The sequence below is a fragment of the Chlorocebus sabaeus genome, chromosome 8 (assembly GCF_047675955.1).
Source record: "Chlorocebus sabaeus isolate Y175 chromosome 8, mChlSab1.0.hap1, whole genome shotgun sequence".
In the NCBI taxonomy this organism is placed as follows: domain Eukaryota; kingdom Metazoa; phylum Chordata; class Mammalia; order Primates; family Cercopithecidae; genus Chlorocebus; species Chlorocebus sabaeus.
The window spans coordinates 42,922,421-42,938,035 of NC_132911.1; the positions used below are offsets into that span (position 1 = coordinate 42,922,421).

At 46.7% G+C, this 15,615-nt stretch overlaps 1 protein-coding gene across 5 annotated transcripts in view; it reads left to right on the forward strand.

The window, feature by feature from the left end:
* Positions 1–681: 681 nt before the first annotated feature.
* POMK (protein O-mannose kinase) overlaps positions 682–15,615 on the forward strand; it is a 45,046-nt gene continuing 30,112 nt past the window's right edge. The window contains exons 1-5 of one of the 5 annotated variants that reach the window (XM_037983517.2): positions 699–767; positions 4,350–4,484; positions 4,640–4,731; positions 9,595–9,686; positions 10,604–10,906. In XM_037983517.2, the coding sequence (XP_037839445.1) occupies positions 9,678–9,686; positions 10,604–10,906 (312 nt within the window). In that variant the 5' untranslated portion in view covers positions 699–767; positions 4,350–4,484; positions 4,640–4,731; positions 9,595–9,677. Of the gene's footprint in view, positions 768–4,349; positions 4,485–4,639; positions 4,732–9,594; positions 9,687–10,603; positions 10,907–15,615 lie in introns of all 5 variants that reach the window. The other 4 variants (XM_037983518.2, XM_037983520.2, XM_037983521.2 and 1 more) reach the window with 4 other exon arrangements.

Consider the following 15,615-nt stretch of genomic DNA (forward strand, 5'->3'; position numbering starts at 1 on the left):
AGTTTTTTTTTTTTTTAACCCACACCATGTTAGTTTCTTAATTCTGGACTTTCTCAGTGTGTCAGTGTAGAAGCAGCTAACGCTTCCAATGTACACAACCCAGACTTTTCATGACCCTAGCCTGACTTCCACGCTGCAAGCCTCCCTCTTGGTTCCCCGGGGCAAGTGCCCGAGTGCGTGTTGGGCTCCCGGCGGGGCTCCCGGCCGGCGCCGACGGACTTCCCCGCCTTTGCCCAGTCGTGCCCCTCCGCGGAGGCTTGCCAAGGTCTTGTCTGCTGCGCTTGATGTGTGCAGCTCAGCTTTATTTTGTCTGGGCTAAGCCCCACAGTTTCTTTTACAGAGTGATTGTCCAATTTCAGGCATCTGGGTCCGCGAGTGGTGGGTCTGGGCCGGAGTGGGGAATCAGCCTTTCCAGCAAGGTCCCTGCAGATGCCGCGGATCTGAGAAATACGCTTTGGAAGGCCTGGCAGTGCGTCTAGATCTGACAGCTGCTCTGCATGGGCCTGGCTCCAGGCTGAAGCAATAGTGGGTCAATGCAAAATCATTCTCGTAAGTTCGGGAAGCAGAAGCCAGAGAGGGCGACTGGGTAGGTGCACGCTGGTACCGCCGAAGCGTTAGCTCTGGCTTCAGTGCGCGGCCTGAGGAGGACGCCAGGGGGCAGCAGCGTCACACTTGCCCGCCCAGGACGCGCTTCTGAACGCGCAAGCGCAGTAGGCCCAGTGCGTGCTGTCCTGGGGTAGCAGGGGGCGCAGAAGCTTGGGCTGCAGGTAGGTGCTGGGGCGAGGGGCGAGAGGGCGAAGGGGTGAGGGGGCGTGCAGCTGGGCTTCTCGAGGGGCCTGTACGTGGCCCGGCCCGCAGCGCCGGCCGCCTGTGCGGAGGCTCCCTGGGAGGCTGCGCTTGGCCTGGGCGGCCGGGTCCACCGCGCCCAGCCCCCGCCTCCGCGTCCAGCCCTGCGCGGTAGCGGGAAGTTAAAGAACCCGAGAAGGGCCGGGCGAGGTGGCTCCAGTCTGTAACCCCAGCGCTTTGGGAGGCGGAGGCGGGAGGATCGCGTGAGCTCAGGCGAGTGCAGCCTGAGCAACATGGCGGAACTCCTGTCTCTGTAAAAAAAAATTTAGCCGGGCGCGGTGGCGCCGCCTGTAGTCTCAACTACTCGGGAGGCTGAGGCGGGAGAATCGCTTGAACCCGGCGGGGGCGGAGGTTTCAGTGAGCCGAAATCGCGCTACTGGGGGACAGAGTGAGAGACTGTTTCTATTATTATTACTTTATTATCATTATTATTATTATTATTTGAGACGGAGTCTCGCTCTGTCGCCCAGAATGGAGTGCAGTGGCGCGGTCTTGGCTCCTGGGATCACAAGGCGTCCGTCACCACGCCCAACTAATTTTTGTATTTTTAGTATAGACGGAGTATCACCATGTTGGTCAGGCTGGTCTCGAACGCTTGACCTCAGGTGATCCGCCCACCTCGGCCTCCCAAAGTGCTGGGATTACAGGCGTGAGCTACTGGGTCCGGCAGAGGCTGTCTCTGTTTAAAAAAAACAAAAACCAAACCAAACCGAAACAAAAAACAAAAAACAAAAAAACCAGAAAGGACCGAGAACTCTGTCTCAGCTCTTTGCCTTTGGGTGTTTATTCTGCACGAGATCATTGTTGCCAGGAGGTGTTAAGTGTAATCATATTCTTCTCTTTTTTTAGAAAGCAAAATTTTGCTCTTTTGTTGCATAATCTTGTCTTTGTCACCCTTTGCCTTTACTGTAGGACCCTAAGGCTAAATAAGCATTAAGAATATTTAAAATAATCCTTCTAATGTACCTTGTGCTTTACTGGCACAATGGAATTCTACTGTAAATTGCATTGGATGACACTACTCTGTGTCTTCCCTAGTTATAGAAAATACCTTGTAAGTCGGTAAAAACTAGTTTTGTCCCTTTTCTTTTTTCTTTAAGCCAAGCTTTTCTCTATCAATAAGCCTGCCTATCAGTGTCAGAAATGCTTTGTATATCAATCGTGCCTGAATTTCTCCTGCCCAACCTGCCCCACCATCTTTATTCCTTAATGTGCAGGCTGTTTTCAGGACCAGTAAATTTCAGCGGTTTTTGCTTATTTCTGGACACGAAAGTTCCTTCAGCCATACAGCCTCATGCTATGCTCTGGGCGGCCTACTCCGGAATATGCTCAGAAACAAAAAAGCAAATCGGGGCTGAGGTGGGCTGAAGTCTTCTTTAAGAAACAGGCAGTCCCAGGGTCCCCTAGACCAGCCCCTAGGTGACCACACTGGGTTTGATTTAGTTCAACTCCTGAGCATTGTGGTATTTAGGGGAAAAATGGGCTTGAGTCCAGAAAACTTGGCTCTTCTGTGTATAGTGACCTTAGACATACTACTTCACCTCTGACTCAGTTGTCTTATCTGTGAAATGGAAACAACAACAATTATATCCACTTCCCAGAATTGGTGTGGAGTTGACACTGTATAAAAGTCAAATGAATTTTTGAGTTTTTTTTTTTTTTTATTTCGTTTTGGTTTGGTTTCTTTTTGCTGAGAGAGGATTCAGAAGTGAATGTGAGGACTTAGGGATACATAAAAGGTTAGTGGGGCATATAAAATTTGTATTCAGCAAGAAATGCATTAAAGGTTTTCTTAGTAATGCTGAGGGTCCAACACAGATTAGAAAATATGCATTTGTAGAGTCCCACAGAGTTTTGTAGCTGATGTTGGCAGCCTTTGAGTGGAAATGAAGAAGTGGACAGGGCAAGTTACATGGGGCTGGTGAATGACAAGCAGATCTGGGTTTATGATGAAGCTTCTAGTCTCTTCACTTGCTCAAATACCTTCCAAAACTCTGGCAAGGGGCTCAGCACTTTTACATTCATAACTGTGTATTCTTAAAGAGTTACCACTCGTCGTCCCAACTTATATAAGCTTCAGGCCCCATAAAATCTGAATCCACCCCTAGTGGCAAGGAAGGATTGGTGGGAGGTTAGGGGTAAGGAGGGTTGGAGGGTTGAAAGGATTTACCATAGGGTTTGAGCTGGGAAACTTGGATTGAAGAAGGAGGTGGCAGATGAGGGGCCTCAGAGAACGGGAGCCGTGAGGAGAGGAAGAGCGGATGCAGTGGGGTGAACACAGGAGAGGGAAAGCAGCCTTCATGGCTGAGGCCATGAAGAGGGAGAGGCGCAGAGTGACCAGGCAGTTGTGTGTCTTTGCTGAGTACCCACTGTGTGCCAGGCACTGGGGTGCACTGGTGAACAGGACAGACAGGCAGGCCTCTTGGTGCTTAGAATTTAGAGGAGGCCGGGGCCTGGGTATCCCAGAAAGGGAGCCTTTGAGGACTGAGGAAAGCTCAGGGGCCAGAGAGTGGGGTGCAGGGAGGGTTTAGAGAAGCAGATAGGGGCTAGATTTCAGGAGGCCACATGAGAGTTTGGACTTGATCCTGTGGGCTGAGTCAGGGGCTGTTGAATGTTAAGCCAAGTGGGATCACATCAGTAGTTTAGGAAGCTCTCCCTGCATGGGCCGGACACGGACACGGTGGCTCATGCTTGTAATCCCAGCACTTTGGGAAGCTGAGGTGGGCGGGTCACGAGGTCAGGAGATTGAGACCATCTGGCCAACATAGTGAAACTCCGTCTCTATTTTTAGTAGCTGGGCGTGGTGACGTGCCTGTAATCCCAGCTACTCAGGAGGCTGAGGCAGGAGAATCCTTTTAACAAGGGAGTTGGAGGTTGCAGTGAGCCGAGATAATGTCATAGCACTCCAGCCTGGCGATACAGTGAGACTCTGTCTCAAAAAAAAAAAAAAAAAATAGCTCCCTGCATGTATCAGAGAAACTTTCATGTATGTCTGGGGAGATGTGTACACAGCTTGTCTCACTAATTGTGGAAAAGTCAAACCAGTTGAAAATAGTGAACTGGAGTTTTGTACATCTGCATGGATAAATCTCAGAAATGTAATGTTGAGCTTTTAAAAAAGCTAGTTGCAACAGGATAATACCAGCCCATCACTGTTTGTATGAAGCTTGAAAACATATGTATGATTTATGGGCACATACTTGTGAAAATAAAAAGCATGTATGGGAAGCGGAGTTTGGTAGCCCATCCCTGTAGTCAGTCCCAGCTGCTTGGGAGGTGGAGGCGGGAGGATCACTTGAGTCTAGCCTGGGCTACATAGTGAGGCTCCATGTCTTTAGTAGATAGGTAAGTAGGTAGGTAAATAGATATGATTGATTAGATAGATAGATAGATAGATAGACAGCATGTATAGGAATTATATACACTAGTGGTTTTCAGACTTTAGCATGCATCCAAATCACCTAAAGGATTTATTAAAACACAGATTTTCATTTCTGATTCAGTAGGTTTGGAGTGTGGACCCAAGAATTTGCATTTCTCCCAGGTTCCTGGACGATGATGCCACAGGTCTGGCGACCACAGTTTGAGAATCTCTGATGTCCACCAACTTGAAGATAGTGATCACTTCTTGGGAGGGGGTAGGATTGGATAGGGAGGAGTCCAGAGGGGCTTCGACTCTATTTTTAATATTTAATTTCTTTAAAAAAAGATCTGAAAAAATGATGCAATGTAACTTGACAAAGCTGGATGAATGCTTATGATTTTTTTTAATTTTTCTCTGTGTGTGAAACAGAAAAACGATCCTGTTTGCTGTGTAATCCTGAGAATGGGCTGCAAGAGAGGAAAAACTGGGCGTCTGCTTGGGAATCTCTTGCGGAAACCCAGGTGAGAGGTGCTGCTGGCTCACGGAGGGGAGTGGAGGGTAAGGGCAACAAGGAAGGAGAGATGCTAGCAGCTGTGAGAGAGGTTTTGGTGGGAGCATTGAATGCATGTGGTAATTGGTTGGTTTGGAGGTTAGGGGAGGGAGGAATCAAGTCACACACGCCTGGTCTGTAACTTGAGCGGGTGGTTGGGTCATGAGCCCATCACAGAGGGAACCCTGGGGGAGGGTCATGTAGGGATGGGGGAGTTCTGCAGTGGACATCCCATACCTTGATAGGCCAGTGAGCAAAGCGTAGGAGAGATCTAGTCTGCAGTGCAGACTTAGAAAGCATCAGAGTTCAGATGGCTGCTAGTGTCCCAGGTATGGGTGAGGTTACCTGGGCCTTTGGCAGACCCGGAGGAATGCCTTCACCTAAGGCAGGGCTTGGCCAACCACAGCTTCTGCTTGTTTTTGCATAGCCTGAGAGCTGGGAATGCTTTTATCTTTTTAAATGTTAAGGGGAGACTTCAACGAAAATATAATTCACAAGCCATAACATTTGACATTTTAAAGTGTACAATTCAGTGATACTTAGTATATTCACAAGCATATACAACCATCATCACTGTCTAATTCGAGAGCATTTTAGCTAAAAAGAGACCCGATCCCCATCAGCAGCTATTCCACCCCCTGCCCCCCAGCCTCTGGGAGCCACAAATCTACGTTCTGTGTCTGAATTTGCTGTTTCTGGACATTTCATGTAAATGGAATCATATAGTATGTGGCCTTTTTGTCAGGCTTATTTCACTGAGCATGATGTTTCCAAAGTTCACCCATGTTGCAGCATGAATTAGTGCTTTATTTTTTATGGCTGAATAATATTCCATTTATGAATGTACCACATTTTGTGTATCCATTCATCTGCCAGTGGACACTTGGCTTGTTCCCACTGTTTGGCTGTTGTGGATAATGCTTCCGTGAACATTCATGTATAAGTGTGTGTGTGAGTATGTGTGTTTTCATGGGTACACACTGGGCAGTGGAGTTGCTGGGTCATGTGGTGACTGTGCTTAACCTTTTGAGGAGCGGCCAGACTGCTTTCCACAGTGGCTGCATTTTACTTTCTCACCAGTGATGTTTGAGGATTCCAGTTTTTCCCCATCCCCCTACACTTGTGTTTTTACTGATTTTTGTATTATAGCCATCCTCATGGGTGTAAAATGCCATCTTGTCACACTTCTGATCTGCGTTTGCCTTGATGATTGGTGAAGCTGAGCATCTTTCATGTGCCTGTTGGCTATCAGTGTATCTTCTTTGGAGAAATGTCTATTCAAGTCCTTTGCCCATTTAAAAAATTTTATTTATTTTTTTGAGACAAGGTCTCACTGTCACCCAGGCTGGAGTGCTGTGGCACGATCACAGCTCACTGCAGCCTTGGTCTCCTGGACTCAAATGATCCTCCCACCTCAGCCTCCTGAGTAGTTGGGCCTACACAGGCACAAGCCAACATGCCTAGCTAATTTTTAAATTTAGATTTTGTAGACAGCAGGTCTTACTATGTTGCCCTGGCTGGTCTGGAACTCCTAGGATCAAGTGATCCTCCCGCCTCGGCCTCCCCAAAGTGCTGGGATTACAGGTGTGAGCCACCAATGCCTGACCCTTTGCCCATTTTTTAAATTGAGTTGTTTTTTGAATCTTTTGAGTTGTTCATCAGACATCCACATGGAGATGTCAAGGAAGCAAGCCTTGAGTTCTGAGGAGAGGCTGGGAATGGAGTTTTACCTTTGGAAGTCATCAGCAGGCAGTGATGAAAAGTCCTGAGTCTGGGTGAGCTCTCCCAGGGAGTGTGGCAGAGGCCTGAGCTCTGAGCTCTGGGCGACCCCACTAAGTGGACTCAGAGATGAGGAGCTGCCAGTGTAGTTTCCTGGAAACCAATTATAAAAGGCGTTTAAGGAGGGAGTTATCAATCACGGTAATGTTATTGATAGGTCAAGGAAGACTGGGGCTGTGCTTTGACTGTTGTGTTTAGTGATGTGGAGGTCACCTGTGCTGACTGTGATATGGTCAGTTTGGGTGAAGTGGCAGTGAGTTGGAGAGAATGAGAGGACAGAGCTGGGGGTGGGGTTTGCTTGAGCTGGGCTCGGGGCCAGTTTCATGGTAACAGACAGTTTGTAGTAATAGGAGAGTGCAGGAACCTGGGGTGGGGCTTGGGAACTGGTGGAAATGCTCTCTGATTGCTTCTGTTTTTCTGGTAAAATAGGATGATCTCGTTAGATGATCAGCTGAGAGTGAAGGTGGGGGAAGAGGTGGTACATGTTTGGAGAAGGAGAGTGTGAGCTTCCAGCTAGCCTAAGGCCACTTGGGACACATCTGTCATGTTTTTTGACTCACTGCGATAACCAAGGCTGCACACTGGCAGGACTTACATATCTCCATCAGAGGGACAGAGAATCATCTGAGAGGGCATGGGGCAGGAGTCCTTCGGGGCCTCTCTGACCTGGCCCGGTGCAGAGAGCTGGGGATGGAAGTGGCATGAGTGCTAATAGGGAGCAGGGGGTCAGAGGTACAGAGGATGTGGGAATGGGTGGTGGAGTGGGGAGAGACTGGAGCTTTGCCATTGGGGGCCTGGGCTGAGCAGGACTTGGAGCATGTGGTGATGAGCCTTATGGCAGGGGAGGCTCAAGACCCAGTGTGTGCTTAGGGAAGTGGGCAGCAGAGCAAGTGAGGGACCCACGGGTGTGTCACAGGGGTAGGGTGTTGAGGAAGTTCCAAGGCAAGCTAATAAGGGTTATGGCTGGAGAGAGGCCCAGTGTGGGCTTTTGGGGGATAGGGTGGTAGAGGTACCAGGATGTGTGCTAATAGGCTTCTGAAGCCTCGTGTGTGGTGATGAGGGTGTGTGTGATGTTAGCATTGTGTGTGTGTCTGTGGGGGCCTGCAGGGTAGGAGAGAATGGGGTGCTTATGGAGGGGAGGTGGTTGAAGGATTCTAGTGCTGTGTGTGCACTTGTGGGGGTCGTCTGTGGTGGGTGTGTGCATGTGCATATCTGGGTAGTTGGAGTCCAGTGCATGCTAATGGAGCAGAGCTGGAGGGACCTCATGGGGGGATCTGATGGAGGGAGGACGGTGGGAGACCTCAGCCTGTGCTGGCGGGGATGAGGATTGTGGATCTCTGTGGGGCATGGGGTGGTGGTACAGGAAGGGTCTTGGTACCGTCAGAGGCCCAGTGCACTGAGGGTCAAGGTGGTGTGAGGTGTACTTGTGTCCCTGAGCATGAGGACCCTCTAGGAAGGGGCAGCCAGATGATTTATGGTGTCCTAGAGGCAGCTACTGTGGGTTTAGAGCCATAGAGGCACTGAAATGTGTGCCATTGCTGGGAGAGTCAGCAGTGTGAGGTCTGGAGTACGCTCAGGAGCGCCAGAACAGTGTGAGCTTGTGTGCTTGCGTCTGTGGGGTACTGGAATGTGTTGAGGTTCCAGGGAATACTGATGCAGGGGGTGAGTAGAGCCGTGGAGGGGATAAAAATAAATTTAAAAGGCCAGGTGCAGTGGTTCATGTCTGTAATCCCAGCAGTTTGGGAGACTGATGCAGGAGGATTGCTTGAGGCCAGGAGTTCAAGGCCAGCCTGGGCAACATCATGAGACCCAGTCTCTACAAAAAAAAAAATACAAAAATTAGCTGGATGTGGTGATGCACACCTGTAGTCCCAGCTACTCAGGAGGCAGAGGTGAGAGGATTGCTTGAGTTTGAGGCTGCATTGAGCTATGATTGCACCACTGCATTCCAGCCTGAGTGACATAGTCAGACCTTATCTCTAAAAGAAAAAAAAAAAGGAAGAAAATCATAGAATTTTGGAGATGAGTGAAGTTTAGGCAAATTTAAATGAAGTAGTATTTTGATGGGCTCAAAGCCATGTAGAACTGAGTGTAAAGGGGCCAAGATCTAGTCTGGACTGCAAAGTGGTCCCCTTTCCTTAGAAACTACCAGATTAACATAGATGTACAGGATTATCTCCAGAAACTCCTTATCTGAAGCTCTGCCCTGTTTGGAAACTGAGGTTGCTTCTCTGTGTCAGGGTGACTTTGATCCTCCAGGAAAGAGTGGGATGTTTTATTCCAGTTGATAAGACTTCAAACTGCAAAATTTCTGGTAGTCTGTGATTGTAGAGAACATAATTTCTAAACAGTAAAAAAGGAGTCTTCATCCAAAGGGGGTTTTTGACACTTTATGGCTGCAGTGTGTTCTTAGTGTGTTCTTAGGAGAAATGCTGTTTTCTGTTAATGGTTTCATTGGTGTCTTGTCCCAGCTCTGGAAGTGGGAGTGGATTTTGTTTTCTCAAGGAGGAGGTAGTATCCTGGATTTTTCATGGCTGGCTCCTCTCAGGCCTCTGGTCGCAGTGCGAAGGTCACCTCCTCAGAGAGGTCTCCTGGGATGCTTCCTCCGGGGAATTCCTACACAGTTACTCTCTATCCTTGAACCCCCATCACAGGATGATGATAGACCTATTTGTTTACTTGTTTATTGTCTGTCTTCCCCACTAGACTTTCCCCTAAGCTCCAGCAGGATAGGAACCTTGCTGGTGTAATTCACTGTGTGTGTGTCTCCAGCACCCACTGCAGGGCTGAGCACATTGAAGCTGCTCAGGACGTGTTACAGGAATGAGCAACCGCAAGTCAGTGATGGAGGCGAAGAGAGCAGACTGGGACAGAGAGACTCTGATGGGCTTCCCCATGGCGCTGCTCTGTCCTGGGACTTGAGAACTTGAGGAAACCCGGACTTGAAGCAGGAGGAGGGCCCTGGGAAAGTTGGACCGTTTGGACTATGGCGATTTGTCTGGGTACATAGCTGCAGTTTCTGTTTACATACTTCCTGTTTTGTACTTTGCGGCAGGGTGTTTCCAGACCAGTCCCTGGGCGCCAACTAGAGTATGGACTGACCAGGTACCTGGATGGAGACCTGAGCTGGAGAAGGAGATGCGCTTGGTAGGTAACCCTGCATGTCGCAGCTGTCTCTGACCCAGTTCTGTCTCAGTGTTTCAGCATTCCAGTGCTGTTCAGCTGGCTCCCAATGGCATGGCCACATCCACTGTTAAACTCTCCATATGCTTCCATTCTGCTCCATTCTGCTTCTGTAAATCACCTCTGCCACCCATAGTCCTACTTCAGGCCTCTCTGCACCCAGGCCCCTCCACCATGGCCTTGCACAGCTCCAGCGGTAGAGCCCACATGTTATCAGTGGTTCCTTATCACTGGTGTGACTTCTGAGTGGTCATCTCTCCAATCTCATCACTGTTATTCTAGCTCGTGTACTTGTCAGCTCCTGTCCGTAGTCATAACCAGGGCTTCTTAACTGGTCTCCCAGCCTCAGTCTCTTTCACCCCAAATCTACCTTTCATAACTGCTGAAGAGTAGCTTTTATTTCTTAAAACTGTTCAGGGGATTCTGAGTACCTCCCAGGGAACAGGACAGCTGCTTAGCTGGGTTCGAGAGAGGCCCTCAGCCTCCCAGCCTCCACCTGCTACCCTAAGCAGCCTCCTTCTGCTGTTCTTTGGTACCCTCTGTCCCCATCCCACCAGTTGACTAATACATTTTGCTTTCATTTTACTGAATATTCATGAGCATCTATTCAATGCATGCTACTGTGAGTCGTACAGAGTTAGACACAAACACTTCCCACCTAACCTAATCTAGAGGAACCCGTATTTTAGTTTGTAATAAAAAGTAATGATTATGGGAACAGCTAACATTGGGCATTTGGGATAAGCCTGGTGTTCGATACCTGCTTTAATCCCCACGGTAACGCTGTAACTTACAGGACCCTTGAGTAGAAGAGGAATCTGGACGTATTCTTGGAAATGAAAGCTGACTGTCATGACTTCTTGTTTCATTGTGTATTTTAGGAAATTGCAGAGGCCGTCAACATGGAAAAGCAGCCCCAGAACAAGAGGAGAGGCCTTGCCCCCCGAGAGGTGCCACCAGCCGTTGGGCTGCTGCTGATCATGGCCCTGATGAATACTCTGCTCTACCTCTGCCTCGACCACTTCTTCATTGCTCCTCGACAATCCATTGTGGACCCCAGACACTGTCCCTATGGTCACTTCAGGATAGGGCAGATGAAAAACTGCTCACCTTGGCTGTCCTGTGAGGAGCTGAGAACAGAAGTGAGACAGCTAAAGCGTGTCGGGGAAGGAGCCGTGAAGAGAGTGAGTCCAGGTTCATTTCTGATTGCTGTCATCATGTTATTTTGCTTAACACAGTGTCCTCCAGCTCCATCCATGCTGGCACGAATTGCGGAATTTCATCCTTTGTTACTGCTAAAGTGTATTCCATTGTGTATGTGCACCGCATTTGCTTTGGTTGATTCTGTACTTTGGCAAGTGTGAATAGTGTACAGTAGGCATAGGTTTCAGCCCTTCGGGAAGCAGTGTAGCATCCAGTGTTAGGAACCCTGCTGGCTCTACGTTTTTATTGTTAAGCTCAATAATCTTATATCTGGCACTTTATTATTATTATTTTTTTTATTTTTGAGAGTCTCACTCTGTCACCCAGGCTGGAGTGCAGTGGCGCCATCTCAGCTCACTGCAACCTCCACCTCCTGGGTTCAAGCGATTCTCGTGACTCAGCCTCCCGAGTAGCTGGGACTATGGGCGTATGCCACCATGCCTGGCTAATTTTTTTATTTTTAGTAGAGATGGGATTTCATCATGTTGGCCAGGTGGGTCTTGAACTCCTGACCTTAAGTGATCTGCCTGCCTCGGCCTCCCAATTGGACTTTATAATCCAAGGCAGGAAAAAAGGCAAATGCATAGAAAACTAGAAACAATACTTTTAGAATAGTTCATTAAATGATGGTCCATCCACTTGACAGAATATTCTGCAGCTGTTGTGTAGTTAGGAACCCCGAGAGGCAACAAGAAGAAAACCTTATGATGATAAGTGAAGAAAAAAATATACAAAATTGTGTAATTGACTTTTCAACTGTGAAATTACGTATATATGTAGATAAATAAAAAAATGGCCAGGCGCGGTGGCTCGTACATGTAATCCCCGCACTTTGGGAGGCGGAAGTGGGCGGATCACTTGAGCACAGGAGTTCCAGACCAGCCTGGGCAACATGGCAAAACCTTGTTTCTACAAAAATACAAAAATTAGCCTGGCACAGTGCCGTGCGCTACTTGGGAAGCTGAAGTGGGAGAATCTCTTGAGCCCGAGGAGTTTGAGGCTACAGTGAGCCATGATCTTGCCACTGCATTCCAGCCTGGGTGACAGAGCAAGACCCTGTCTCCAAAGGAAAAAAAGAAAAATTGAAAATGATAGAAATTGTGCTAGGGTGAAAGGGGGATTATGGACAATTTCTTTTCCTGTTTTTCAAACTCTATGATGGTATTACACTGATTTGTAACAATTTATTTTTAATTGGCACATAATAATTATCCATATTTATGGGGTACATAATGATGTTTCCATACCTACTTACAATGTGTAGTGATTGGATCAGGGCATATCTGCCATCTCAAACATGTATCACTTCTTTTGGTTGGGAACATTCAATATCTTCTTTTCTGGCTATTTGAAAGTGTATTGTTAATTATAGTCATCCTATGGTGCTATGAAACACTATAACTTGCTTCTCCTATCTAGCTGTAATTTCGTATCCTTTAACAAATCTCTCCCTATCCTTACCTTTGCTCTACCCTTCCCAGCCTCTAGAAACCTGTTCTGCTTTTTACTTCTTTGAGTAAGCTTTTTAAAACTTCTGCATATGCTTGTTGCCCAGGCTGGAGTGCAATGATGCAATCTGGACTCACTGCAACCTCCACTTCTGGGTTCAAGCAGTTCTCCTGCCTCAGCCTCCTGAGTAGCTGGAGTTATAGGCATGTGCCACCATGCCTGGTTAATTTTGTATTTTTAGTAGAGACAGGGTTTCTCCATGTTGGCCAGGTTGGTCTTGAACTCCTGACCTTGTGATCCGCCCACCTTGGCCTCCCAAAGTGCTGGGATTATAGGCGTGAGCCACTTCGCCTGGCTGCACATATCTCTTTGATATATTGATTTCCTTTCCTTTGGGTATGTACCCAGTAGTGAAATTGCTGGATCATATGGTAGTTCTGTTTATAATTTTTTGAGGAACCTCCATGCTGTTTTCCATATGGCTGTCCTAATTTACATTCCCACCAGCAGTGTATAAGAGTTTCCGTTTCCCTGCATCCTCACCAGCATTCGTTATTTTTTGTCTTTCTGATAATGACCATCCTAACTGGGGTGAGATGGTATCTCACTGTGATTTTGGTTTGCATTTTCCTGATGATTAGTAACATTGATCATTTTTTCAGCAATTTATTGGCCATTTGTATGTCTTGTTTTGAGAATGTCTGTTTAAATCATTTGCCATTTTTTGATCATACTGTTATTTTTTTCTGTTGAGATGTTTGAGTTCCTTGGATATTGATCCCTTGTTAGATGAATAGCTTACAAATATTTTCTCCCATTCTGTAGTTTGTCTCTTAACTCTATTTGTTTCCTTTGCTGGGAAGGTTTTTGGTTTGTTATAATCCCAGTAGTTTATTTTTGCATTTTTTTTTTAAACTGAGTCTTGCTCTGTCACCCAGGCTGGAGTGCAGTGGCATGATCTTGACTGACTGCAACCTCCACCTCCCAGGTTCAAGAGATTCTTGTGCCTCAGCCTCCTGAGTAGCTGGGATTACAGGCGCCTGCCACCACGCCTGTATTTTTAGTAAAGATGGAGTTTCACCATGTTGGTCAGGCTCTTGTTAAACTCTTGACTTTAGGTGATCTGCCCTCCTCGGCCTCCTGAAATGCTGGGGTTACAGGCTTGAGCCACTGGGCCCGGCCCTCAGTTATAATTTTACAAAGGTGGTTTCAGTCCCTCCCGTTGAGGTTTCATAGCATCTTACTCTTAAGGTGTGCGCTGTGAAGATGGGAAAAGGCCATCGATCGCTCTGGCTTCTTCATGCTGACAGGAGGCATAGTTGGGGTCAGAGTTGACCGTAAGGTGAGAGGAGTAGAACTGCTTTGCAGCTGTCTGAGTATATTCATGCAGGCCAGGCTGTGGTTCCAAGGCTTTCATGACAAAGGCAGTAGTATCTTTATAGTTTTAGTACAGCATTTAAACAGACAGTCTACTATAAGGTAAATAACAAGTTTTAGGATAAGGAGCGCAATTTCCAGTTTTAAAAGTAAAGATTTGAAAGCATTAGTTTGGGGACTTCATAAAGCGCATCAAGAATAATTGTGTTTTTTTTTGAGATGGAGCCTTACTCTGTCGCCCAGGCTGGAGTACAGTGGTGTGATCTCGGCTCACTGCAACCTCTGCCTCCCGGGTTCAAGCAATTTTCCTGCCTCAGCCTCCTGAGTAACTGGGATTACAGGCGTGTGCCACCACACCTGGCTAATTTTTGTATTTTTGGTAGAGATGGGGTTTCACCATGTTGGTCTGGCTGGTCTTGAACTCTTGACCTCATGATCTGCCCACCTTGGTCTCCCAAAGTGCTGGGATTACAAGCATGAACTATTGCACGTGGCAAGAATACCTTTTTTTTTTTTTGGTAGAGAGGGAGTCTTGCTCTGTCACCCAGGCTGGATTGCAGTGGTGTGATTGTGGCTCACTGCAACCTCTGCCTCCCGGGTTCAAGCAATTCTTCTGCCTCAGCCTCCTGAGTAGCTGGGACTACAGGCGCATGTCGCCATGCCCAGCTGATTTGTTTTGTATTTTAGTAAAGATGGGGTTTCACCGTGTTGCCCAGGCTGGTTTTGAACTCCTGAGCTCAGGCTGTCCGCCTGCCTTGGCCTCTCAAAGTGCCAGGATTACAGGCATGAGCCTCCACGCCTGGCTAGAATAATTATTTTTTACATAGGCTTTTTAAATTGGCTTTGATGGAACTCTGTTCCATAAGGAATCTCAGATAAGACTTTTTAAAGCTGAGTCTAGCCATAGGTTTGTACTTTCAAATACTTACGAGTTGGGTAAGTTCCTCTTGTCTTGATGTCCCTAGATAACTTGGGGCTCCTGGGCCTGTCAGAAAGTGACATTCTATACTTACCATGGGTTAGGAACCCTGTACAGGGACTGCATAGACAAAGTATGAGGCCAGTTTTCCCAAGGGCTTTTACTGGCTTTACAAGTCAAGTTTGATTCCGTAAAGGAAAGCATGCCATTCCAGTCAAACCCTTGGTAAAATAACCAGTTTTTTCAATTGTGTCCTGTTACAAAAGAAAACAGATTCTTATTGTATTTATGCAAATAGCTATATTGCCATAAATTAAGAATATTCACCAATAGTTTTTAAATTCTGGAGAAATCAGGTAGAAATAAATATGCTCCAAATTTTATTCACAGGAGTGTACTTAGTTGCTACAAGCTGTAAATAGCTTAAAAGAAGTTAATCAGCAGCATTTTAAACAAAAAGGTTACTTCAGACTTTTATTAGTTTAGTCCATGCATTTAACTTCTGTTTGATATTTATGAACACTTCAGCTTTCCATGAGAGTTCTAAAAGTTTTTTTCCTTTATTCTAATGTCATAATCTCCAAAGTTATCAGAAACTTGCATTCAAGAGCACATACCAGAGTTTTAACAGCTGATCATAAAACCATCTTCTATAGAGGACCAAATTAAAACAGCAGTTGTCTGTGGATGAGAAAAACATTTTAGGGGAGCCACCAAGACACAATTGACAAGGAAATTTGTTAACTCTGTGACACACAATAATTCAACACAACAATTATAATTATTACTGATGACATATACTGAGGCATATCAGAATTATAGGAATTTTATACGATTTTGCAGCATATAACTTTATATCACAAATTTATATTAATATAACCCAAAGAAAATTAAACACCATTTTCTATTTGACAGTGTTTCCTGCATGATTTTAATAAATTAAAT